Genomic DNA, 26,118 nt, shown 5'->3' with positions numbered 1-26,118 from the left:
GTCTCTCTGGCCCTGGGAGCCCTGGGCCTGCACTTCTGGCTGAGCGGCATTGACTGGCTGAGGGCGGTTGAGGTCTTTCCCCCCCTCTCCCTCCTCAGCACCCGTTCCTGCTGTGTCTCCGGAGTTTGTGCTGCCTCTGGAAACAAGCAAACGGTGTGCCCAGGGCTGGGCGGTGACAGGGCCTGTGGGCTGGGGGCCCTCGTGACCGAGGAAGGAGCCAGTGAGGGTTGATTTGCTGGCAGAGGCATCTCAGGTAGAGAGAGCTCAGGCAGAGGCCAAGGTGGGGACCAGCTTAGGGGCTCGAGGGAGAGCCAGCAGGCCCGGATGGCCAGAGTAGAGCAGCAGAGGGGACAGGAACAGGATGAGAGGGCAGGGGGAGGTGGGGACAAAGCCATGGAGGGCCTGTATGCCATGGTGAGCGTTTGGGTTTTATACTGAGGGCTGCAGGGATCCACACGATAATTCTAAGTGTTTCTGGAAAGTTGTTCTGGGATGAGAACCCAGAGGCACTTAGCCCGAAGCTTTGATATTAAATCTGAGTCCGAGAACCCTGGGTTCAAGTCCTGGATCCCCTGATGAGTTACTGAGGGACTCAGTGCATGTTACTGTCTCCCAGAGCCTCAGTTTCCCCATCTGTAACAACAGATTAGGGTTTGTGGCAATGCCTCCCTCACCGAGATGCTGTGATAACGAGACAAGAAGATGCCTGCGGGGCGGGGGGTGGTGGGTCACGCCTGTAATCCCAGCACTCTGGGAGGCTGAGGCAGGTGGATTATCTGAGGTCAGAAGTTCGAGACCAGGCCGGGCGCGGTGGCTCAAGCCTGTAATCCCAGCACTTTGGGAGGCCGAGACGGGCGGATCACGAGGTCAGGAGATCGAGACCATCCTGGCTAACACGGTGAAACACTGTCTCTACTAAAGAATACAAAAAACTAGCCGGGCGAGGTGGCGGCGCCTGTAGTCCCAGCTACTCGGGAGGCTGAGGCAGGAGAATGGCGTAAACCCGGGAGGCGGAGCTTGCAGTGAGCTGAGATCCGGCCACTGCACTCCAGCCTGGGTGACAGAGCGAGACTCCGTCTCAAAAAAAAAAAAAAAAAAAAAAAAAAAAAAAAAAAAAAAGAAGTTCGAGACCAGCCCGGCCAACCAACCTGACTCTACTAAAAATAGAGTCAGGTTGTCCCAGCTACTCCGGAGGTTGAGACAGGAGAATTGCTTAAACCCAGGAGGCGGAGGTTGCAGTGAGCTGAGATGGTGCCACTGCACTCCAGCCTGGGCAACAGAGCGAGACTCCGTTTCAAAAAAAAAAAAAAAAAAATTACACTGCAAAAGGCTCCAAAAAATACAGAAACGAACAAGGAGGAGACAGGAACGTGCCTCCCATTTGGCAGTTTTCTGAGCCTCTTCTTGGAGCCTCACACAGTGGTTGCCCTTCAGTGAATCACAATCCATCAGGGTTTAAATCCCGCAGACTTCTGGAGGCAGTGAGGGCGGCTCTCACCTCCCCTCTGTCCTCGCCGCTGCCCCAGGGCCTGTGCACAGGTGTCCCTCACGCTGACGTGCGCTCTCACAGGTCTCTGCACGCTGCCTCCTCACCTGCTTGGGGACGGTTCGGTTTTACCTTCTCCGCGGGGCTCGCCTGCACCCACACTGCCACCCTGAACCCCAAACCCGTGTGCATTTTCAGTCACACTCAGTGCCTCTCATACAGCAGACTGTGTTCACTTATCACATTTACTGATGACTTTCTCATCTTGAGAACATCTCCTTCTTTTCTGTCTGTTCCTGTCCAGTTCTCACCACCCCAAACAGAAACTGGTACACAGTAGGTGCCCAGCACGTGCTTATGGGAGGAATGAGTGACAGGATGAGGCAGTAATGCTTCTTGGCTCAGAGGTGCAACTCCCAGAGTTGTGAACTTGCCGTATGACCTTGGGCCGTGCCTCAGTTTCCCCAGGTGTAGAAATGGGGGCACGCCGCCCACGACCCCACCAGTCCCTCCTGCTGTGAGGCTGTGGGTGTCATGTTTGCAGGTCTAGTTCCCTGGGGCCGGCCCTGGCCCCAGCCGCCCAGCTCTGCCAGTTCCCGGGAGACACATTCCGCTGACACCGGACTCTTTCCTGGACTGTCCAGCTGCCTGGCTGACACTCGATCCCGGCCCCACTTCCAGGCCAGTGTCCGGCCGACCAGCCTGCCTCAGGCCAGGGCCCCACGACTCCCTGCTGTGGGACAAGGGGCTGTCTGTGCAGCTGTGGTCGTGGGAGGGTGTGGTGAGGCCGTGAAGGTGGGGACGGTGCCTGGGCCTGTGGCCGCCAGAGCTGCTGAGGCTCAGGAGGTAGCACCAGGCCCCGTGGGTGCTGCCGGGGCCATCGCCTGCCTACCATGGGGACCCTCAGCTGCGACCCCGCCCCACGGTTGGCCACAGCCCCCCTTGGCCGGCGAGTGACGGAGAGCCAGATTCCGGAGACCGGCCTGAGGAAGTCCTGTGGGATGGCCACCCTGGAGAACGGTGCGTGCCAGCCACGGGGGACAGGTGGGACCCTTTCCTGCTCCATTCCCCCCACTTCTGGGGCTTCTGGAATGTTCTGGGAGCCCAGCAGGAGGCAAGAGTTTCAGGCAAGTCCTTGCCTTCCCCCAAACCTCAGTTTTCCTTCCGGCAGGATGGGTGTGGACACGGGGTTGCCTGGGCCCCGAGTATGTTTCTGTCCAACGGAAGCTGAGTGTTTTGTGGGCCGGGCCCTTTCCAGGGGCTGTGGGTACAGCAGGGGGCAAAGCCACAGCGATCATGCGGGAGACGCGGGGAGAAGGGAATGTTTCCAGCGTGGCCCTCGGGGACGGGCGCCGTAGACAACGCGGGGCAGGGCAAGGGGCGCATGTGCGGAGGCTGCTCTGCTGGGAACCACGTCAGCTGCTGGCCTCGGTGAGGCCCCGGCCGGGCCGCAGTTTCCTCAGCACAACAAGCAGCTGGAGTCAAGCCCCGAGCCAGGTCCTCGGGTTCTGTGGTCTCTCCTGACCCCTGTGGCAATGAGATTCCGCAGAAGCCACAACACGTGGCGTCTGTGACCGTGTATCTCTGGGAGGCTCAGGCCTCAGTTTCCCCACCTCTGTGTATCTCTGTGCCTGGGCCTCAGTTTCCCCATCTATGACAGTATCTCTGGGAGGCTCAGGCCTCAGTTTCCCCACCTCTGTGTAGCTCTGTGCCTGGGCCTCAGTCTCCCCATCTGTGAACGTGTATCTCTGGGAGGCTCAGGCCCCAGTCTCCCCATCTGTGCCCCAGGGTGAGGGGCACTGCTGTTCTCCAGCCCTTCCCTCCCCTGCCCTTTCCTCCCCAGCCCATCCCTCCCCTGCCCTTCCCTCTCCTGCCCTTTCCTCCCCAGCCCTCCCCAGCCCTTCCCTCCCCAGACCTTCCCTCCCCTGCCCTTCCCTCCCCGGCCCTCCCCTCTGTGATTCATGTCTGACTCACAATGCAGGCATCATATCATCATATTTTGTCTCCAGAGGGGCAGCAGCCTCTTGGTCCCGGGGCCCCCAATCCTTACCATGGAGGGAGAGGGGAACCCAGGCTAAGGCTCAGGAGCTGGGTCCAGGGCTCCTTCCTTGGGGAATCTGGGCCCAGGTGGTGACCTGAGGGCTTTGGGCTGCAGGCTCAGGGCCAGGCTTGTACGTCCTGCCGTCCACCGTGGGCTTCATCAACCACGACTGCACCAGGGTGGCCAGTCCCGCCTACTCGCTCGTCCGGAGGCCCAGTGAGGGTAAGGTGGGCGGGCGGGCGGCCGGGGGCTTCCCTGGTCCTCCAATGTCCCCCCGGGGCACCGATGGGTCTCCTTACCCCTTAGATCCAGGCCCCCAGTTAGCGCGGCAGGAAGCAGGCAGGGCTGGGCTCTACGACTTGCTCCACCTCCTACTTGCTGTGAGACCTTAGGCAAGCTGCTGTCCCTGCTTTTTCACTGATGAAGAGAATGGAAGGAGAAAGAGCGTTGTAGGGAGGTGAAGACCCGTACCTGCCTTCCCGCGTTTGCAATTCCTTGCTGCTTGGTCTCAGGCAAATTGCTTAAGTGCTCCGCAACTCAGTTTCTGTTAAAAGTTAACAATACTAGGCCGGGTGCGGTGGCTCACGCCTGTAATCCCAGCACTTAGGGAGGCCGAGGCGGGCAGATCACGAGGTCAGGAGATCGAGACCATCCTGGCTAACACGGGGAAACCCCGTCTCTACTAAAAATACAAAAAAATTAGCCAGGTGTGGTGCGGGCGCCTGTAGTCCCAGCTACTCGGGAGGCGGAGGCAGGAGAATCGCTTGAACCCGGGAGGTGGAGGTTGCAGCGAGCCGAGATCGCGCCCCTGCACTCCAGCCTGGGCGACAGAGCAAGACTCTGTCTCACCAAAACAAAAAAAAAAGTAGCTGCAAAGCTGGGTGTGGTACCGTGCGCCTGTGGTCTCAGCTGCTGGGGAGGCCCAGGCGGGAGGATCACTTAAACCAGGAGGTCGAGGCTGCCGTGAGCTACGATCACACCACTGCACTCCAGCCTGGGCAACAGAGTGAGACCTTGTCTTAAAACAAATTTAAAAAAAAGAAAAAATAGTAGCCACAGTGATGCATAGCGATTAGTAAGGGCTCAGTAAACGTGAGCTGTCGGGTGTGAGGCTGAGCCCGTTTTTCCATCCTGAAGGTGGGGGCTCCCCAGGCCTGGCCCATCTCACAGGGCTGTCGTGTATCTCTGTGGACATTCCTGGCTGCTTGTGCAGGCATGGGCGGAGGGCAGCACGGCGGGAGGGCAGCACGGCGGGAGGGAAGCACGGCAGGAGGGCAGCATGGCGGGAGGGCAGCACGGCGGGAAGGCAGGCACAGCCGGAGGGCAGCACGGCGGGAAGGCAGCACGGCGGGAGGGCAGCACGGCGGGAGGGCAGGCAAGGAGCGCACTGGCTCGCTGTGCCACAGGCTGGTGGCCTTGCCCTGTGGTGCTTGCTCCTGTCTAGAGTGGGCGCAGTGGCTGCGATGGGCTCTGACGAGTGACGCGGCTCAGGCGTGGACCGTGCCTGGTGCACAGGGAGCTGCTGGTGTGCATTAGTGGTGCTGCTACCATGGGCCAGCGGATGTCAGTGCTCCCAAATTCCACCCCTGCATCGGTGCTCCCAAATTCCACCCCTGCATCGGTGCTCCCAAATTCCACCCCTGCATCGGTGCTCCCAAATTCCACCCCTGCATCGGTGCTCCCAAATTCCACCCCTGCATCGGTGCTCCCAAATTCCACCCCTCCATCGGTGCTCCCAAATTCCACCCCTGCATCGGTGCTCCCAAATTCCACCCCTCCATCGGTGCTCCCAAATTCCATCCCTCCATCGGTGCTCCCAAATTCCACCCCTCCATCGGTGCTCCCAAATTCCATCCCTCCATCGGTGCTCCCAAATTCCACCCCTCCCAAATTCCACCCCTCCATCGGTGCTCCCAAATTCCATCCCTCCATTTTCTACCACTGCTCCAAGGTCCCAGCTGGGCTGGGAGTGTGGTCGGAAGGGTCTTGTGTGGGGAGTTTGGTTCATATGGACAGAGGCCTGCTGGGAGGGTTGGCTGGAGGAGGGGCAGGACAGCAGCCTGTTCTCAGCCTTCCGAATGAGCAAAAATCCCAGACCACACTGGGACTCAGGAAGCTGCAAGGGGTCCCAGAAGGCCAGTGAAGGCGTCAGCATCCCCTGTCCCCAGGACCGGGTTAAGAACTTAGCCTGTGACCCAGACAGATCTGAGTTCCCAGGTTCAAACCCCAGTCTCGGGACACTTCCTGGGACAGAGACAGCGTGGGGAGCCTGGTGGCGTGGGAGTCGTGCACACTTTGCTAAAGGCCCAGGATAGGCTCCCTGGAAGTGGAGCATGGGATCTGGGTTTTGTAGGATGAGTAGGAGTTCGGTGGAGCCCTCAGAAGAACTGAACTCCAGGCAGAGCATGCTTTGTAGGCTGAGGTCTAGAGATGAGCAATGTCACGATGATCTGGGGTGTGTTCATTTCTCACGGGGCACTGAGCCTGGGGTTGGGGAGGGCAGAAGAAAAGGCAGGAAGGTTCCAGGTGCAGGACAGAGGCTACGATCAGTGCTTCAGCATGGGGAGTCCTGATGGCCAAGCCCTGCACAGTGAGCACTTTGAGGCAAGTCTATGGTCACGTGAGCGAGGCCCAGGCATCTGCAGAGGGGCGATGGGATCATAATCCGGGATTTTTCTTTTCTTTTCTTTTCTTTTTTTTTTGAGACGGAGTCTCGCTCTGTCACCCAGGCTGGAGTGCAGTGGCGTGATCTCGGCTCACTGGCACCCACCACCACACCCGGTTAATTTTTCGTACATTTAGTAGAGACGGGGTTTTACCGTGTTATCCAGGATGGTCTCGATCTCCTGACCTCGTGATCCACGGCCTCAGCCTCCCAAAGCGCTGGGATTACAGGCGGGAGCCACCGCGTCTGGCCATGATGAAGGGTTTCTAATATAAAATTAGCAGGGCATGGTGGTGGCGCCTGTGGTCCCAACTGTTCAGGAGGCTGAAGTGGGAGGACTGCTTGAGCCCAGGAGGTGGAGGCTGCAGTGAGCCACGAGCCACTGCACTCTCCAGCCTGGGCGATGGAGGGAGATGCTCTAACTCCCCAGCCTCTTGCAGTCCTGGGGGACTGTATTTGCCCTGGGCCTAGGGAAGGGGCTAAACATAGACCCCCTCCCTCCTGCCAGTCAAAGAAACGAGGCTGTGGCTAAGGGTCAGTGACCACCCTTGGAGTGTGGCCAGTGAGCCTGCCTTGGGGACCACAGCGTGTGTGCAAGTACTCGTGCCTGTGGCAGGGAGGTCTGGAGCCGTGTCTGGGCCACACTGCGTGCCACGGACTCCTCAGGAGAGGGCGAAGGTTTGGATGACGTTTCTTCCCTCACCCGTGGCTCGCTGCCACGTGTACTGAGTGTGTGCACAGGCGGTCTGTGGGGCCGTGAACCCTGGTCAGGCTGCTACACGCAAGTGCCCGGCATCCGTCACTGGATGTACTTTGGCGTGGCAATAATGGCAATCATGGCAACCGGTCCCAGTCACGAACTGCAAGGGCCCAGGATCACTCCCTTCTGCAGATGCTCTCACAGTTTGATTTTCGCAACATACTGACGAGGAAAATAAGGCTTAGGATAAATGACTTGGCCAAGGTCACCGGCTCATGAGAGGCCCTGCTGGATTTAAACGTGGTCCAACGCCGAGCCCCTCTCTTAAGCATGAGACTTGCCAACAAGCCCAGGCACTGGCTCAGGGCCTAGTTGCTCTTGTTACTCTTACTTTATGTACATTTTTTTTTTGAGACTCCGTCTTGCTCTGTTGCCCAGGCTGGAGTGCCACGGCACGATCACAGCTCACTGCAGCCTCAACCTCCCGGGCTCAAGTGATCCTCCCACTTCAGCCTTCCGAGGAGCTGGGACCCCAGGTGCCTGCCAACATGCGTGGCTAAGTTTTAAATTTTTAGAAGGGACGGGATCTCACTGTGTTGCCCATGCTGGCCTCAAAGTCCTGAGCTCAAGTGGCCCTCCTGCCTCGGCCTCCGAAAACGCTGGGATCACGATTGTGTACCACCACACTCAGCCTAATTATGTCCAGTTCCAGCAAACCCAGGAGCTGGTTCTCCAGCCCACACCTGCGCAGAGGTTAGAGGGGCAGAGGGGACTGCAAACAGCAGCAGAGCAGAGCACGCAGGAAGCACTTCTTTTTTTTTTTTTTTTTTTTGAGACGGAGTCTTGCTCTGTCCCCCAGGCTGGAGCGCAGTGGCCGGATCTCAGCTCACTGCAAGCTCCGCCTCCCGGGTTTACGCCATTCTCCTGCCTCAGCCTCCCGAGTAGCTGGGACTACAGGCGCTCGCCGCCTCACCCGGCTAGTTTTTTGTATTTTTTAGTAGAGACGGGGTTTCACCGTTTTAGCCAGGATGGTCTCGATCTCCTGACCTCGTGATCCGCCCGTCTCGGCCTCCCAAAGTGCTGGGATTACAGGCTTGAGCCACCGCGCCCGGCCGCAAGAAGCACTTCGATTGTGAGGAGACTGAAGAGCTGGTTGAGACAGTCAGAACAGGGACCTGAGGCCACTCAGTTCAGGCAGCCACAACTCAGGGCCCCCGGGATGACCACTCCGAGATGGGGCTGGGGTGGCCTCTGACCTGGTGGGAGTGTCTCGGGGCCAACAGGGGCACTGATGGCGGGAGGTGGGGCAGGCACTGTCTTTGGAGTCACTCCCAGCACTCCGGGTTCCTCTACCCAGCACCACCTCAGGACACCAGCCCGGGCCCCATCTACTTCTTGGACCCCAAAGTCACACGCTTTGGCCGCAGCTGCACCCCCGCCTACTCCATGCAGGGCCGGGCCAAGTCTCGGGGTGAGTACCCCACGCAGCCACACGAGGACCTGCTTTCCGGGGTCTCAGCAACTCTCCTGCCCTGTCCTCCCTCTCCCTCTTATCCTTGGAGTTCTTCGAATGCCAGTGTCTTTGGAGTGATCAAATCCAAGGGACACGGAGGAGAGGCCGCCATTCCAGTGCCCACAGGGGCTGGGGAAACTGAATGAGTGAAGTGGGTCAGGGTCACGGAGGCCCTGAGCACACATGACCACAGGGGCAGCCGGCCTTGGTGTCAGAAGGTGAGAGGTGAATGGGGATTGTGGCAAATCGGCAATGTCTTTCACAGGCACCCAACAGCTTACCTGCACACCTGAGGCACCTGCCTGACTCCATTCTCCCATCCACCTGCCCACCCACCCACCCATCCATCTATCCACCCACCCATCCATCTATCCACCCACCCACACACTCATCTATCCACCCATCCACCCACCCACCCACTTATCCATCCTTCCACCTATTCATCCATCCATCCATCATCTATCCACCCATCTACCCATCCATCCATCCATCCATCCATCCATCCATCCATCCATCCATCCATCCATCCTCCATCATCTATCCACTCATCCACTCACCCATCCATCCACCCACTCATTCGGCCACCTACCTACCCACTTATCTATGAATCCTTACTTTTTTCCTTCTATCCATCAACCGTTCCATCCATCCATCCATCCATCCATCCGTCCATCCGTCCATCCGTCCATCCGTCCATCCGTCCATCCGTCCATTTACAAATCCCTTCATGAAACATTCACTCCTCACTCAACCACTCACCTCCTACCTATCCTGTTCACCCATTAACTCAAACAGTCAACTACTGGTGAGTCGGAGTAGATTTGACTTTCCTTCCTCTCTATGAAATCTCAGTCTGGTGGGGCGGTTAGATGCAGTGCAGACCATCCCACCTCAGTGTGCTCATGTCTGGAGAACCTGGAAAACCCAGGCTGAGGGGTTCGAGAAGAGCTGTGAGGGCTCTACCCTGGATGGTATGGGGAAGGCAGCAGGGAAGAGGGGTGGAAAATGAAGGCATGCTTGGCCCTGGGTCCAGCTTGGGCAAAGTCCTAGAGGCTTGGAAAACAGACTGTGTGTATGGAGGATGGGGAAGGGAGAGAAATGCACCTGGGTTACTTGAGAAGCGTTGTGAGCTCCAGGGTGCATGCGGGCAATGGGGAGCCATGCTGGGTCTCTGAGCAGGTGAGGACATCAGTGCCACCCTTCCTTCCCCGCTCTCTCAGGTCTGGAGGTGACACCAGGCCCTGGGGCCTACAGCCCAGAGAAAGTGCCCCCTGTGCGCCATCGGACACCGCCAGCTTTCACCCTGGGCTGCCGCCTCCCTCCTAAGCCCCTGGACACCTCAGCCCCTGCCCCTAATACCTACACCATGCCCCCTCTGTGGGGCTCACAGATCTTCACTAAGCCCAGAAGCCCCAGCTACACAGTGGTGGGCCGCACACCCCCTGTCCGCCCCCCGCAGGATCCTGCCGAGATACCAGGCCCGGGCCAGTACGACAGCCCGGACGCCAACACCTACCGCCAGCGCCTGCCCGCCTTCACCATGCTGGGGCGGCCCCGGGCCCCGCGCCCCCTGGAGGAGACCCCCGGCCCAGGCGCCCACTGCCCAGAGCAGGTCACCGTGAACAAAGCCAGGGCTCCAGCGTTCTCTATGGGCATCCGCCACTCAAAACGGGCCAGCACCATGGCCGCCGCCACACCCTCCAGGCCTTCGGGGCACAGGCTGCCCGGCCGCTGCTGCTAGGCCAGGCTTGTTTCCCACACGGTGAACGGGGGCGTGGGCGGGCCTCTCCTGGGGCCTGGCTTTTGTTGGAGGGGCTAGGAGAAGCCGAGAGGGACTGGGAAACCAGTATTCCCTTCCCTTTCCTGAACTGTCCGGGTCCTTCTAGGACACCTGATCCTTCCAGTCCCTGGGGGCTGTGACCCGTGGCCCTCTGCAGGGTGCAGGGTGAGTCTCCTTCCAGTGCCCCAGTTTCTTCCAGTTTCTTCCAGGTCACACCAGGCCAGGCCAGGCCAGGCGGGGAAAGGGACACCTTCCGGCCCTCCCCAGTAGCTGGCTGGAGACGGAGCTTCCTGTGTCCTAGAACTCGGCGTCCAGCCCCACTAGGGCCTGGGTCCTCATCACAGCTTGTGTTTCTGCCACATTCGAACTCTTCCCTGTCTCATGGAAATGTGGCCACCAGCCCCGGTCCCAGCCCAGACTCAGGCTGGAGGCAGCCCTGAGGCCTGTGCGTTTCCCCCTCCACCTTCTACAGTTGCTTAGCCAATAAACCTCTCCCGGGCTGCAAAGCTGTCAGCATCACACCAGCTGGCTCATTTAATGTGTCTACTGACGTCACACAAAGGAGACACAAACGTTGCCCTCCAGAGCCAGACCCACAGCCCTGCGGTGCCCAGGGGGTCTGAGAGACCACGAGAGGGACCCAGGGCGAGGGGAGGCTGGAGGTGGATCCAAGCTTTTGAGCAGGGAGCCGGGTAGGCTTCCAGGAAGAGGGAATATTGAAGCAGGGTTTTGAAGGATGTATAGGAGCTTGATGTATTCTGATATCTGCCATCAGTAGCTGCTTGCTATGTTTTGGATATTAGTAAAGATCATCTATGCTTCATAGCAACTCGGGACCAGGTGGCATTTACTGAGAGGAAATGGTGCTTTGGGGAGACCGGACATTTGTCCTGGGGCGTGCTGCCAGCCCCTGCCTCAGTCTGATGTCAGGATTTGAACCCTGGACGTTGGACTCAGTTCCTGCCACTGTCTCCTAGGAACAGGAAGGAAACCCACTGGTGGTGCCCTGTGACTGAGCCCTCTGTGTGCCAGGGAAGGATGGCACCGGGACCACCATACAAACCTCCCATCCAAAAAGACTCCAATCCCGGAGCTTGGGAGGGTCGGACGCTGCCCCGGGACCTCTCTGAGGGATGCCGCCTGGGAGGCACGCAGGGCACAGAGAAGGGGTGGTGGGGCCGCCCTCTCTTCACCCTACAGCCCTCGGCCTGGGGCCGCCAAACCTGACCCATCCTTCACCCACTAGGTGAACACACCCCGGACCCTGCAGCCTGGATCCCCTGCGTATGTCTGGACACGTTCCCAGACGCAGCGTCCCCCCCGCGCACAACACACCCACCGCGCGCAGGTCCAGCCGACCCATCGCGCCCACGATCCGCTCCTCCCGCGGACGCGCAGGGGCGATCCGAGCCCGACGCGCGCCCGGGCAGAGACGGCCAATCGCGGCCGCGCGCCTCCCTCCCCTCCCCGCCTCCCCGGCCCCGCGGGCGGCGCCGGCTGTGATCTCATCCTCTGATTTATCGATCAGGCTCCGGGCGGCCTCGCCCCCCTCCCCACCTGCCGGCGCGTCCCGGCCCCTCCCTTTGTTTCCGGCAATCAGCCCTGCTTGGGGCCGGGCAGGGGCTGGGGTGCTCCGGCCAGGTCGGGCCACGAGGCTGGGTCCCGGGGTGACAGTGACACCCCGTTTTCTGGTGCATAAGGAACCGACCCTGGAGGGAAGGTGCGGCCGGTCTCGGAGAGGCTGAGGCTGGGGCCCAGAGCTCAGATGAGCTGGTGCAGGACTGGGCTCCCCAGAAATGAGAGAGGAGGGGCCGCGACCCTCCAGCCCGCCCCCCAGGGTTACAGCCGGAGAAACTGAGGCCGGGACAGGCCGCAGAGCAGGGGCCAGGCTCCGCTCCTAGCACCCCCTCCCAGAGCCGGCACTCCTGGGTCTGAGCCTCCGCTGTGCGCCCTCGGCCGCGCCCCTTCCCCTCCCCGGGCCTCAGTTTCCCCACTAGGAAATAGGGGTGACCCTGAGGTATCCTCTAGCTGGAACAACGGAGAGGGAGGGGCTGACCTTAGGGTCTGGGGTTCCCTTTTCCCTGGCCACGCCTCCCCGGGCCTCAGTTTCCCCCTTAGTCAACGGGAAAGAAGGGAGGTGATTGCTAAGCCTCTCCACCTCGGTCCTTCTGGGAACTTGGGCGGCGGGCGGGGGTGGGGGGCGCAGTGGGGAGGGTCGCTGACCGGGTTCTGGGTTCAAAGCCCCGTCCCGCCTTGGCTGCGGGTTCCAGGCCAGCGCCCAGTGTCCTCAGAGGGCCTCAGTTTCCCCAGCCTCGCGGCCAGGAGGCCGGGACGAGGAGGGCCGGGGTCCCAGGGGCGCAGCCCCCCGCGGCTGCGCGCTGGGCCGGGCGGATGACATCACCGGGCCGGGGGCGGGAGGGAGCGGGCGGAGCGGGAGGGCCTCCTCCGCGCCAGGCGCAGCGCCCGGTCGGGCTCCGTGGGGCGGCCGCGGCCATGACGCAGGGTCCGGGAGGGCGCGCGCCCCCGGCGCCCCCGGCGCCCCCCGAGCCCGAGGCGCCCACCACCTTCTGCGCGCTGCTGCCCCGAATGCCGCAGTGGAAGTTCGCGGCCCCGGGCGGCTTCCTGGGTCGCGGCCCGGCGGCGGCGCGGGCGGCTGGGGCCTCGGGGGGCGCGGACCCCCAGTCCGAGCCGGCGAGCCCGGGGGGCGTCCCGGCGCTGGCGGCCGCTGTCCTGGGCGCCTGCGAGCCCCGCTGTGCGGCGCCCTGTCCCCTGCCCGCGCTCAGCCGCTGTCGGGGCGCGGGGGCGCGGGGGCCGCGGGGCGCGCGGGGGGCGGCCGGGTCCGGGGACGCCGCCGCCGCCGAGTGGATCCGGAAGGGCAGCTTCATCCACAAGCCCGCGCACGGCTGGCTACACCCCGACGCCAGGGTCCTGGGGCCTGGGGTCTCCTACGTCGTGCGGGTGAGTCCCCCCCACCCCCCCCGCCGGGAGCCCGTGCGCGGCGGCCTCCCCTCCCCCACCCTTTCCTCCGGGACCCCCCGGACCCCGCGAGCCAGGTGCCCCCTCCCCATCCTTCCTGCTCTCCCGCCACCCCGGACCCCCATCTCCAGCCGGCGCCCGGCGGCTGCCCCCACCCGGAGGCGCTGGGGTCCGGGTTCCCACGGCGTCACGTGGGGAGGGGCGGGGAGAGGGCGGCGGGGGAGGGGCGCGCATGCGCGGGTGCACCGCCCCCCACTCGGATGGGGCGGGCGAGGCCGAGAGTGACAAGCAGCCGGGGTGTCTCTGCCGCCGGAGCCCCCTGGACAGCTGTTCACGGGTGACAGCCGGGGCCCGAGACCCTGGCCTGCGGTGGGGGTGCGGGAAGGGGTGTTTGGAAGGGGGCTGGCGCCGGGACAGACCCCAGGATTCCAGATGGGAGGCTGCAGGGACTTCCAGGGTGGCCAAAGAAGCGGCCTTTGTTTATTTATCCTGGATCTTATGATAAATGAACGTTTTCAAACACGCGGGGAAGGCGGGCGCGTGGACACAGCGCGCCTCCACCTAGGACTGTAACCTTCACCTCTGCTGACGGGTCTGCCCCTCTGTGGTTTTTGATAAACTGTGTGAAGTCACCTGCAGGGGTGACAGGGCCTTGCATAGTCCCCCGTCTTTTGAGAGAGCAGCTGTCCTACAGCTGCAGTCATTACGGTGTCTGGGAAAATGATCGGCCATTCCTGCACGCCCCTGCTGGTGGGGCAGTGCTCCCCGCTCCCAGCTGGCCTCTGCAGCCAGGAACATTAGCCTGTGTTCCCATCGGGTTGTGTCTTTGCTTTTCTGGACACTGAGTTCAGTGGGGTCCCTCCCCCTACTCTGGGTTCAGTGGGGTCCCTCCCCCTACCCTGGGTTCAGTGGTGTCCCTCCTCCTACACTGGGTTCATTGGGGTCCTTCCTCCTACACTGAGTTCAGTGGGGTCCCTCCTTCTACCCTGGGTTCAGTGGTGTCCTTCCCCTGCGCTGGGTTGAGTGAGGATCCCTCCCCCTAAGCTGGGTTCAGTGGGGTCCTCCTACAATACATGTACCATAGGAGTCTGACTTTATTTGGAAATGGGGTCCTTGCTGATGTAATCTTGTTAAGATGAGGCCTGGCTGGATCAGGGTGGGTCTTTATAAGGAGAAGGAAATTTAGACTCAGACGCACAAAGGAGTGGGCCGTGAGGAGACAGAGGCAGAGGTGGGGGCCATGGGGTCTCAAGCCAGGGCCCACCAAAACGTGCGGGAGCCCCCAGAAGCTGGCTGCGAAACCTCCCTTCCCACGTGTGGTCTGGGGGCCTGGGATTGTCAGCCTCAGGAGCCCTCGGCCTGCAGCCTACAACCGGCTTCTGCCTCCTTGGACCCGCTTCCGCCTCCCCGGGACCCGCTTCCTCCTCCCCGAACCCGCTTCCGCCTCCCCGGGACCCGCTCCCAGGAGACGACTTTGAAGCTGAGACCTGAGCCATGGAAGCCACAGCCGTGGGGATTTCAGACCGAGTTCCGGGCGGGACCCAGCAGGTGCAAAGGCCCGAAGCCGTGGGGATTTCAGACAGAGTTCTGGGCGGGACACAGCAGGTGCAGGTGCAAAGGCCCGAAGCCGTGGGGATTGCAGACCGAGTTCCGGGCGGGACCCAGCAGGTGCAAAGGCCCGAAGCCGTGGGGATTGCAGACAGAGTTCCGGGCGGGGCACAGCAGGTGCAAAGGCACAGTAGGAGCCGACCTGGCGCGTGTACGTCACCGCAAGGAGATCAGCAAGGCTGGAGCTGGAGAGGGAGGACTCTCTCTGTGGGCTGTGGCGAGGAGTGGGGGTGGTTTTAAGTAGGGGGACAGTGCAGTGTGTGCAGTTTTTTTTTTTTTTTTTTGAGACGGAGTCTTGCTCTGGCGCCCAGGCTGGAGTGCAGTGGCCGGATCTCAGCTCACTGCAAGCTCTGCCTCCCGGGTTCACGCCATTCTCCTGCCTCAGCCTCCCAAGTAGCTGGGACTACAGGTGCCCGCCACCTCGCCTGGCTAGTGTTTTGTATTTTTTTTTAGTAGAGACGGGGTTTCACCAGGTTAGCCAGGATGGTCTCGATCTCCTGACCTTGCGATCCGCCCATCTTGGCCTCCCAAAGTGCTGGGATTACAGGCTTGAGCCACTGCGCCCGGCCGAGTGTGTGCAGTTTTGAAGGCCCCGGGGGCCTTGTAGAAGTGGGGCTGAGGGAGGAGGAGGGTCTGGAAGGGCAGCAGAGACGCGGGAGGAGGCTGCGACAGATGGCGGTGGCCGAGGCCAGGGGACCTAGGTGAGGGGAGAAGTGGACAATGAACCTGTGTTGGAGCCCAGAGGAGTTGCTCATGGACGAGGGGCTGCAACCCCAGGGAGCTTGACTGGCCTTAGCCCCCAGTGCTGTCCCCCGGGAGCCCCGTTGCCCGTACCTATGTCATGGCAGGCACAGGGACAGCCAGTCCCTGCTGGTCACAGGGAAACCTGAGTTAAGGAAGAGGACAGCCAAGCCCCATCACCCGGGGGCTGCGGCCCGTGGCTCAGGCCCTCAGGGATCTTCCATGCTGGAGGGGCCCTATGCGCTGAGGGAAACTGAGGCACAGAGAGGCAGAGCTGTGTCTGAGGTTACGCAGTGAAAAGCAGGACCAGAACCCGGGGCTGAGGGTCCTCCTGTGGGAGCCGGACAACATTCTGAGAGCACGCATCATGTATGCACCGGTGTGAGGCACAGCAACAGCCCCCATGTCCACATCCAGCCCTCCGATTCTGCAAAGGTGCCCCTCACACAGCGACAGGGGACCTGCCGGTGGGATCGAGTGAAGGACCCTGAGACGGGATGATCTGGGGGCCCGGTGTCCTCGCAGCGGGGGGTGAGAGTCGGAGAGAGATTGGAAGAGGCTGCGCTGTGGCTGCAAACGGGGAGGAAGGAGCCCCCAGCGGAGGGATGTGGGTGCCTTGGGACGCTGGGAAAGGCAGAGCAGATGAGGGACCAACTCCGCCCACACCTTGATTTTAGACTTCTGACCTCTAACCTATGACCTCTAACCTATGACCTCTAACCTATGACCTGTAACCTAAGCGGATTAGCTTGTGTTGTGTCGAGCCACTCAATTTGTGGTAGTTGGTGACAGCAGCAAGAGGGAATGGATGGGCTGGGCCGCTCACCGGGCATCACAGAACCCCCACAGAACCCTGCAGCGATCCCGGTGTGCGGGCGAGACGTTGGACGCTGGACCAGCAGCTGCGTGGGCCCCGCGTCCGAGCGCCGTGGGCTGCATCATTGCAAATGCAGGACCTCGGGTGCTGAGGCTCACGCCGAGTCCTGCGCGGTGCTCAGAGTTCCGTGGAGCCCCGGGTTCCATTCTCCCCACGGCCCTGGGGCGTCCACCCATTTTACAGATGAGGCGGCTGAGGCACAGCAGGTCAAAGAGCTTCCCGAGAGCCTCCCCTGGGTCACAGCACTGGTGAGACCTTCGGGGCCGTCACCACAGACCTGACTTGGAGCCGCCGGGCACCGAAGGGACCTGGATTGTCTCCTGCGAGAAGAACCCGGGGTCGGCGGCTCAGTGACTTGGTCCCGGCTCCGGGTCATTGTTATCCCCCCGAAATTCTTGCCAACCTGGAACCCCAAAATGAGGCCTTCTGTGGAAACAGGATCTCTGCAGGTGTCATTAAACGAGGTCACGTTGGATTCAGGTCACCCTGACCTGGTGACCACTGTCCTTACGAGAAGCCGCGTGAAGGCGCAGAGAGGACATGGGACAGGATGAGGGAGGCAGAGGCGAGCGACAGGGCCACGGGCCAAGGATGCTGAGGAGCCCCGGCCACCACCCGCGCGGGGAGAGGCAGGACGGGCCCTCCCCTGCTGCCTCCGGAGCGGATGGGCTTCCGGCCCCGAGGCCTGTGTGAGGAAGCATTTTTGTGGATTTCTGTGGTCTTTTTTTTTTTCTTTGAGACGGACTTTCGGTCTTGTGGTCCAGCCTGGAGTGCAGTGGTGCAGTCTCGGCTCACTGCAACCTCTGTCTTCCGGGTTCAAGCAATTCTCCTGCCTCAGCCTCCCCAGTAGCTGGGATTACAGGCACGCGCCACCACGCCGGGCTAATTTTGTTTGTATTTTTAGTTTTATTTTTAGACGGGGTTTCACCCTGTTGGCCAGGCTGGTCTTGAACTCCTGACCTCAGGTGATCCGCCCACCTCGGCCTCCCAAAGTGCTGGGGTTACAGGCGTGAGCCAGCGTGTCTGGCCCGTTTCTGTGGTCTTAAGCCCTGTTTGTGGGGATCTGTTCGGGCAGCCACGGGAGACCGTGCTTCCCGGGGGTCTCTGCTGGCCTCGGGTCAGTTCCTGCCCTGGCCGAAAGGCGGTGGCTCTGGTTTGGCAGAACAGGGTCCCCTGTCTCTGTGGGGCTCTTTCGTGAATGGGGACATCGTTCCTGGGAATCCCCCGCCGACTTTGCCCTGGTTCTCATGAGCCCAGCCCGGCACCACCCAGCAGAATCGTCCGTGTCTGCACCGTCCAGCGTGGCTGCCGCGAGTCCTGTGAGCAGCTGGGCCTTGAGGTGTGGCCTGTGCTGCGGTGCCAAGTTAATCTTACCTGACTTTAAACTTAAGTGGCCCCAGGCGGGAAGCAGCTGCCCTGCTGGACGGCTCGTCTGGATGAATCTTTATGCCTGATCCTCGGGCCTCACCTGAAGGCGTAGACCTGAGCAAAATGGGTCTCTGTTGAAAAAGACGCAGGGCTTCTCTTGTGGAGAGGCCAGAGTCCGTGCCAAGGTCTGTGGGCACCGACCCCGCGTTCCTCCGACACGTGCCATTTTGGCGCTGGGCTCGTCCGCACACAAAAGTCCCACGGGTTAGGTCGTCCTGCTGTCTGTGGTGCCCTCACGCACCTCATCTCGTGAGCGCTTCAGGGAGGGTCTCCTGTGCGTGTCCGCCTCTGCTCCTGGTGCACGGAGCCCAGGCCCGGCAGGGGATGGACGCAAAGCGGGACACTGTCGGCGAAATGACACTTCATCCTTCCCGCATCGTGGGCGCCTTACGCTGGGAAGTGCAGGGAGTTGTGAGAGGGTGACAGTTGACATGGTTCAGCTCCAAATGCAACTTTTCCTTGAAGGCGAGGGTTTGGGTGTGGCAAGTTGACACGGTGGATGAATCCCATGGCTTGACAGCATCCCTGAAGATCTGGGTTCTGGCCGGGCATGGTGGCTCACGCCTGTAATCCCAGCATTTTGGAAGACCAAGGTGGCAGGATCACTTGAGCCCAGGAGTTTGAGACCAGCCTGGGCAGCGTGGTGAAACCCTGTCTCCACCAAAAAAGTAAAAAACATTAGCCAGGCAGGGTGGTGCACACCTGTGGTCCTGGCTATGTGGGAGGCTGAGGCAGGAGGATCACGTGAGCCCGAGAATTCGAGGCTGCAGTCCGCCAAGGTCGTGCCACTGCCCTCCAGCCTGGGTGACAGAGCAAGACCCTGCCTCAGAAACAAAACCTGAGTTTTGTTTCTGAGAACAAAGAACCCATACCTGGGGGGTTGGTTCTTTCTTTTTTTTTTTTTGAGACACAGTCTGGCTCTTTCGCCCAGACTGGAGTGCAGTGGCCAGATCTCAGTTCACTGCAAGCTCTGCCTCCCGGGTTTACGCCATTCTCCTGCCTCAGCCTCCCGAGTAGCTGGGACTACAGGTGCCCGCCACCTCGCCCGGCTAGTGTTTTTATTTTTATTTTTTGTAGAGATGGGGTTTTGCCAGTTAGCCAAGATGGTCTCAATCTCCTGACCTTGTGATCCACCCGTCTCGGCCTCCCAAAGTGCTGGGATTACAGGCGTGAGCCACCGCGCCCGGCCACCTGGGTTCTTTCTGTCCTTCTCCCATCCAAGTACCAGCCAGACCTGACCCTGCTCAGCTTCCGAGGCCGGATGGCATCGGGCGTTTTCAGGGTGGTGTGACCACAGCCTCTGCCGTCTTTCTGTGCTGCCGTCCTCAGCACGCTGGCTTGGCGACCTTCAGGGTCAGAAGATGGTGGCCACAGTTCCCGACATCGCCGGGGCCCGGCCACGTCCGCTGGGAGCAGAGGTCCCTTCCTGGGCTCTTCGTAAGAGACTCCGGCCGTTCTCCCTCCCCCCATTGGCTGGAAATGGCAAACGCTTCCCTCATGGAGGCTGAGGCAGGAGAATCGCCTGGACCCAGGCATGAGTGGATCAACACGGTGTGGCCATCCACACGCTGAAATACGACAATACGACGCGACCAAGGAAAGACACGAGGCCATCCACACGCTGAAATACGATGCGGCCAAGAAGAGGAATGAGGCTCTGACCCAGGCCACGGCACAGATGGACCCTGAGGACGCCTCACTCAGTGAGACTCCAGACACAGAAGGACAAGCTCTGTGCAATTCCACCGTCGGAGGTCCCCAGAGCCATCAGATTCACAGAGGCAGAAAGTAGGACGGGGCTGGGGAGGGGACGGGGAGTGAGTGACGGGGTCGGGGTCTGAGTCTGGGAAGATGTAGACGTTCCGGAGAGACGGTGGTGGCCGCACAGCTCCGGGAATGCGCTGAGCGCCACTGAACCCTGCACTCCAAGACGGTTAAAACCCTAAACTGTATGTTACGTGTGTTTTACCACCATAAAAAAGCAGCACACGGAAGCGCGCAGGCCTCTGGCGTTACGGGGCACGTGGAGTTAGGTTGGAGGCGTGGCAGCCACGGAAGGCTTTCCCCACATGCTGCCTGGAGGACGCTGCGAGGCCCTGGGGACAGTTTGGTGTCATTGTGAGGCCCCTCCGTCCTGTAGCGCCGGCTGCCCCGCCTGGCGACGACGGCCCACAGTGCCCCAGGTTTCCGCGGCACCCCCAGGGCAGCACTCACCCCTCACCCCTGTGGAAAGCCACAGCCGGGGGCGCTGATGTGGGCTGTGGCCGGGGCAGAGGGCGGCACTGGTCAGCGTGGTGCAGGGCATCAAAGAAATTTACCTTTAAATGGTTTCAACCTTAGATAAAAGAAATAAGAACAGTAGGATCCATCCAGGTTTTGTAAGTTGGAAATTCTATCGAGATGAAAAGTTACAGAGTCCCTGTGTGTCATTCACCTAGATCCGCCGATTATTAACGTCTTGCCTCGTTTATTCTGTCTGTATAAATTACTATTATCGTTATCGAGACGCAGTTTCAGTCTTGTTGCCCAGGCTGGAGCGCAGCGGCATGATCTCGGCTCATCGCACCCTCCGCCTCCCGGGTCCAGACGGTTCTCCTGCCTCAGCCTCCTGCCGTATAAACCGTGATTACTACTGTCATTACTGATGAACGATTGAGAAAGGTTGCAGCCGTGATAGCCCTCTACCCTCAAACACGCCAGGGTGTATAGTCCAAGACAAGGATCTTCTCTAACGTAGCTATGGTACAATTAACAAAGTCAGGAAACGTAGCCTCACAATCCTGAGATCGCATTTTCTTTCTTTCTTTTTTTTTTTGAGACGGAGTCTCGCTCTGCCGCCCAGGCTGGAGTGCAGTGGCCGGATCTCAGCTCACTGCAAGCTCCGCCTCCCGGGTTCACGCCATTCTCCTGCCTCAGCCTCCCGAGTAGCTGGGACTACAGGCGCCCGCCACCTCGCCCGGCTAGTTTTTTGTATTTTTTAGTGGAGACGGGGTTTCACCGTGTTAGCCAGGATGGTCTTGATCTGACCTCGTGATCTGCCCTCGGCCTCCCAAAGTGCTGGGATTACAGGCTTGAGCCACCGCGCCCAGCCAATCACATTTTCAGTGTGGATTCAAATGTGACCAATTTTCCCAGCAGTGCCAGAGCAACCTGTATTTTCCCATCCCACGTTGCATTCTGCCTTTTTTTTTTTTTTTTTTTCCGTTTTTGCGACAGGACCTCACTCAGCATCACCCAGGCTGGAGTGCACTGGTCCCATCTCAGCTCACTGCAGCCTCCGCCTCCTGGGTCCAAGCGATTCTCCTGCCTCAGCCTCCCGAGTAGCCGGGATTACAGGCGTGCACCACCACGCCCGGCTAATTTTTATTTATTTTTATTTATTTATTTATTTATTTATTTATTTTTGTTTGTTTGTTTTTTGAGACGGAGTCTCGCTCTGTCGCCCAGGCTGGAGTGCAGTGGCGCGATCTCGGCTCACTGCAAGCTCCGCCTCCTGGGTTTACGCCATTCTCCTGCCTCAGCCTCCTGAGTAGCTGGGACTACAGGCGCCCGCCACCGCGCCCGGCTAATTTTTTGTATTTTTAGTAGAGACGTGGTTTCACCGTGGTCTCGATCTCCTGACCTTGTGATCCGCCCGCCTCGGCCTCCCAAAGTGCTGGGATTACAGGCGTGAGCCACTGCGCCCGGCCATTTTTATTTATTTTTTAGAGAGGGAGTCTCGCTCTGTCACCCAGGCTGGAGGGCAATGGCACCACCTCGGCTCACTGCAACCTCCGCTCCCTGGGGTCCAGCGATTCTCCTGCCTCAGCCTCCCGAGTAGCCGGGATTACAGGCGTGCACCACCACGCCTGGCTAATTTTTGTATTTTTTTTTTGTGGAGACGGAGTTTCGCCGCGCTGCCCAGGCTGCTCTTGAACTCCGAGCTCAAGCTCTCTGTCCGCCTCGGCCTCCCACAGTTCTGGGATTAGAGGCGTGAGCCACCGTGCCCCGTCCGTCCTGTCTCTTTAACCGCCTCTAGCCTCGCAGTTGTTCCGTCCCGGGGAGCCGGGAGTGTTGAAGGGTGCACGCCGGCCGCTGGGCTACCGTCCCTGTTTGTATCTGCCTGGTGTCTGCCTGCGATCCGGTTGAGGTTGTTTTTGGCAGGAAGCACGGGGGGTGCTGTGTCTTCCAGCCCATCATGTCAGGAGGACGCCCGGTGCTGGTTTGTCTTGATACTGGTGCTGGAGACTTTGACGACCTGGTGTCCTGGGGTGAATGGTGTTCCCCAAAACTCAGGTCCACCTCCAACCTCAGAATGGAACCTTATTTGGAAAAGGGCCTTTGCAGACGTTAAGATGAGGCCACACTGGAGTTACTGGAGTAGGGTGGGGCCTAAATGCAATGGCTTGTGTCCTCTAAGAGGAGGGAAATTTGCACAGAAACACACGAGGAGATAGCTGTGTGGAGAAGGAAGCGGAGACTGGAGTAACACGGCCACAAGCCAAGGCCGCCGGGAGCCCCCAGAAGCTGAGAGAGGCAGGAAGGACCCTCCCCCGGGGCTGCGGAGGGAGCGAGGCCCTGCCCACGCCTTGACCTCAGACTCCCGGCTGGATCAGCTCCTGTGGCCCCCGTGTGTGGCCTTTGCTCACGGCAGCCCCGGGAAATGAATGTACTTGGTGAAGGTGATGTTTCTCCCCGGTGATGCTGCTGTTTGTTTCCCTTATAATTAGGAAGATCTGTGGGGACTGGTGGAATCGGGGGACAGGTGCATGGGGACGTCGCAGCGCACGCCCCGGGAGCCACTCGCAGGCCAGGCCGTGCACGTTTTCGGCCGAGTGCTGCCTGCGGCCTCCCCAGCCCTCGCCCCGGCATCTGGTCGTTCTGCCCTGGAACGTGATCTGGGGAGACAGACGTTCAGACCGTGCAGACATCCTGGTTCCCAGCACCCAGCAAACCTTCACATACTTGTTTTAGCAAAGCCTTAGGGTTCTCGTGTGAATGGAGACTTTTCATCTTATTAATACGTTTATTTTAATGGAAAACCAGGGAGTTATGGTTGCAGCGTGAACTTTCCTCTTTTCCTCATAGGATTTTTTAATTTGTTTTGAGATGGAGTTTTGTTCTCGTTGCCCAGGCCGGAGTGCAATGGTGCGATCGTGGCTCACTGCATCTTCCGCCTCCCAGGTTCAAGTGAGTCTCCTGCCTCAGCCTCCGGAGTAGCTGGGATTACAGGCATAAGCCAACATGCCCAGCTGATTTTGTACTTTTAGTAGAGACGGAATTTCACCATGTTGGTCAGTCTGGTTTTGAGCTTCTGACCTCAGGTGAGCCGCCCACCTCGGCCTCCCAAAGTGCTGGGATGACAGGCGTGAGCTATCGTGCCTGGTTCTCATGCACATTTTTAAAAATGCAGATATAATTCACATATCCTAATCCTTACCTGTTTAAACCGTGCAATTCCGTGGATTTAGTGCAGCCCACAGGGTTGTGCGACCCTCACCAGTGTCTGGTTCCAGGACGCTCCCATCACGCAAAATGGGAACTTATCGCCGGCCCTCAGCCCTCCCTCCCCTCCGCCCCCTGCCCAGCCCCGGCGCCCACGCGTCACCTCGCTGCCCCTGTGGATCAGCCTGTCCTGGACATTTCATAGAAACGGGATCACACGCCGTGTGGCCTTTCGCGTCTGGCGTCTCTCACGGAGCGTGGCGTCCTCAGTGTGTGCTGTGGCCCGTACCGGAGCCTGGCTCCTTTCACGTCTGGGTCACGTTCCCGCGTGCGGATGGACCCCAGGGGATTTATCCGTTCATCTGCTGTAGATGTTTTGTTTCCTGCAATTTCCTTTAAAAAGTAAATGCGGTTATGTTTGTAAGTGGAGTTTATTTAAAAGGAAAATATCAAGTAAATGACACTAATATGGACCATGGCAAAGACGTAGGTCCTGGTGGTGACGTGGGCCGCGGTGCAGGGTCCCGGCAGGTGACGTGGGCCGCAGTGCAGGGTCCTGGTGGAGACTCGGACGGTCTCCCAGGCTGGGAACGCAGACACGGGACCTTGGCTTGCATCTGCCCTGGCCTGCTGCGTGCCTGAGGCCGGCCAGGTCCCTTCCCCTCTCCAAGCCTCAGTTTACGGACTTGTAGAGTGGCTCCTTCCCTTAACCTCCTAGGGTGGGTTCTGGGTCATGCTTTCTCTCCGGGCCTCAGTTTCTGAATTTGCAAAGGGGAAGGTTGGACGTGAAGTCGCCAGGGCTCCCCCCAACCTTCTGTGGGAGGGTCCCAGGGCTGCACCACAAACCACCACAAACTGTGGGGCTTAAAACACAGACGGCTGGGCACGGTGGCTCACGCCTGTAGTCCCAGCACCTTGGGAGGCCGAGATGGGCGGATCACGAGGTCAGGAGATCGACACCATCCTGGCCAACACGGTGAAACCCCGTCTCTACTAAAAATACAAAAACTAGCCGGGCGTGGCGGCGGGCGCCTGTAGTCCCAGCTACTCGGGAGGCTGAGGCAGGAGAATCGCCTGAACCCGGGAGGCGGAGCTTGCAGTGAGCCGAGATCGCGCCACTGCACTCCAGCCTGGGCGACAGAGCGAGACTGCGTCTCAAAAAACAAACAAAAACAAAACTAAACTAAAACCAAAACACACACACACACACAGACTTGTTCTATCACCGTTCTGGGCCCACAGTCCAAGCCAAGATTGGGCAGAGCTGGTTTCTGTAGGAGACGCTGAGGGAGGCTCTGTCCCAGGCCCTCCGGCGTCTGGTGCCTGCAGGCCGGCGCTGGCATCCTCGGCTGCACACGGCCCCTCCGCTGTCTGCCTCTGTCTTCACACGGCCCCTGCCTTCTGTGTCTCTGTCTTTTCAAATCTCCCTCAGTGCTTGTCTTTATTTATTTATTTTTTTTTGAGACAGAGTCTCCCTCTCACCCGGGCTGGAGTGTGGTGGTTCGAGCTCCGCTGTCTGCAGCCTCCGCCTCCCAGGTCCAAACGATTCTCCTGCCTCAGCCTCCCAAGTAGCTGGGATTACACGCTCGCACCACCACGCCCAGCTAATTTTTGTATTTTTATTTTTATTTTTGTATTTTTAGTAGAGTCGGGGTTTCGCCATGTTGGCCAGGCTGGTCTCAAACTCCTGACCTCGTGATCCACCCACCTCGGCCTCCCAAAGTGCTGGGTTTACAAGCGTGAGCCACCACACCCGGCCTAAAAATTTTTGTTTTTTGAGACATGGTCTTGCTCTGTCGTCCAGGCTGGAGTGCAGTGGTGCCCTCACAGCTCACTGCAGCCTCGACCTCCTGGGCTCAAGCCATCCTCCCACCTCAGACTCCTGAGTAGCTGGGACCACAGGCCCCCACTCACCACGCCCGGCTAATTAAAAATTATTTTTTTGTAGAGATGAGGTCTCATTGTATTGCCCAGGCTGGTCTTGAACTCCTGGCTTCGAGAGAGCCTCGCACCTTGGTCTCCTGAAGTTATGGGATTACAGGCATGAGCTGCTGTCCCAGGCCTAGAAATTTATTTCTCACGGTTCCGGAGGCTGGGAGGGCCACGATCGAGGCACCGGAAGATTCGGTGTCTGGCGAGGGCCTCTTCACAGAGGGCCGTGTTCTCCTGTGTCCTCACGTGGTGGAGGGCCGGGCTCTGTCTGCCGTCTCTTTTGCAAGGACGCTGATCCCAGTCCTGAGGGTGGAGCCCTCATAACCTCCTCGCCTCCCAAAGACCCCCCCTAAATACCCTCACTGTGGGGCTTAGGTTTCCACAGAGGGATTTGAGGGGGGCACAGACATTCAGACCCAGCATTGATATTTACAAACTGGGGGAATTTCACAGAAAAATCCTGAATTTCCTTGTCTCTTTTAAAAGAAGCACATGGCCGGGCACGGTGGCCCACGCCTGTAATCCCAGCACTTTGGGAGGCCGAGGCGGGCGGATCACGAGGTCAGGAGATCGAGACCATCCTGGCTAACACGGTGAAACCTGTCTCTACTAAAAATACAAAAAACTAGCCGGGCGAGGTGGCGGCGCCTGTAGTCCCAGCTACTCGGGAGCCTGAGGCAGGAGAATGGCGTGAACCCGGGAGGCGGAGCTTGCAGTGAGCTGAGATCCGGCCACTGCACTCCAGCCTGGGCGACAGAGTGAGACTCTCTGAAAAAAAAAAAAAAAGCACATGGCCGGCAGCGCTGGGCCCCCGGAGCATGGGACACGCCGTTTGCCGAGGTCCCCACCTCTTCCCGTCATGCAGGGGGAGCAGTGCAGATCCTGGAGCCCAGAGATGTGGGTTCAGGACCCAGCTCTGCAGGGCGTGTGGCCCAGCCGGTCAGTCA

At 59.9% G+C, this 26,118-nt stretch overlaps 2 protein-coding genes across 7 annotated transcripts in view; both read left to right on the top strand.

Annotated features, from left to right (window-relative positions):
- Nucleotides 1–2,143: 2,143 nt before the first annotated feature.
- CIMAP1D (CIMAP1 family member D) lies at nucleotides 2,144–11,014 on the top strand. The gene is made up of 4 exons (XM_045381250.3): nucleotides 2,144–2,506; nucleotides 3,642–3,749; nucleotides 8,250–8,363; nucleotides 9,626–11,014. The coding sequence occupies exons 1-4, from the start codon at nucleotides 2,380–2,382 to the stop codon at nucleotides 10,144–10,146; spliced, it is 870 nt and encodes a 289-aa protein (XP_045237185.2). The 5' UTR covers nucleotides 2,144–2,379; the 3' UTR covers nucleotides 10,147–11,014.
- A 1,594-nt stretch (nucleotides 11,015–12,608) lies between these two features.
- The window catches only part of SHC2 (SHC adaptor protein 2), a 42,888-nt gene continuing 29,378 nt past the window's right edge, over nucleotides 12,609–26,118 (top strand). For all 6 annotated transcript variants that reach the window (XR_012428131.1, XR_012428132.1, XR_012428128.1 and 3 more), the window contains exon 1: nucleotides 12,609–13,143. Coding sequence is in view for 1 of the 6 variants with exons in the window: in XM_045381249.2 (XP_045237184.2) it covers nucleotides 12,679–13,143 (465 nt within the window). In the remaining 5 variants the exon portion in view is untranslated. The remainder of the gene's footprint in view (nucleotides 13,144–26,118) is intronic.

Source organism: Macaca fascicularis, chromosome 19 (assembly GCF_037993035.2).
Source record: "Macaca fascicularis isolate 582-1 chromosome 19, T2T-MFA8v1.1".
Classification (NCBI taxonomy): domain Eukaryota; kingdom Metazoa; phylum Chordata; class Mammalia; order Primates; family Cercopithecidae; genus Macaca; species Macaca fascicularis.
The sequence above is the reverse complement of the archived record's forward strand: the minus strand, read 5'-3'. Positions and strand labels throughout refer to the sequence as shown.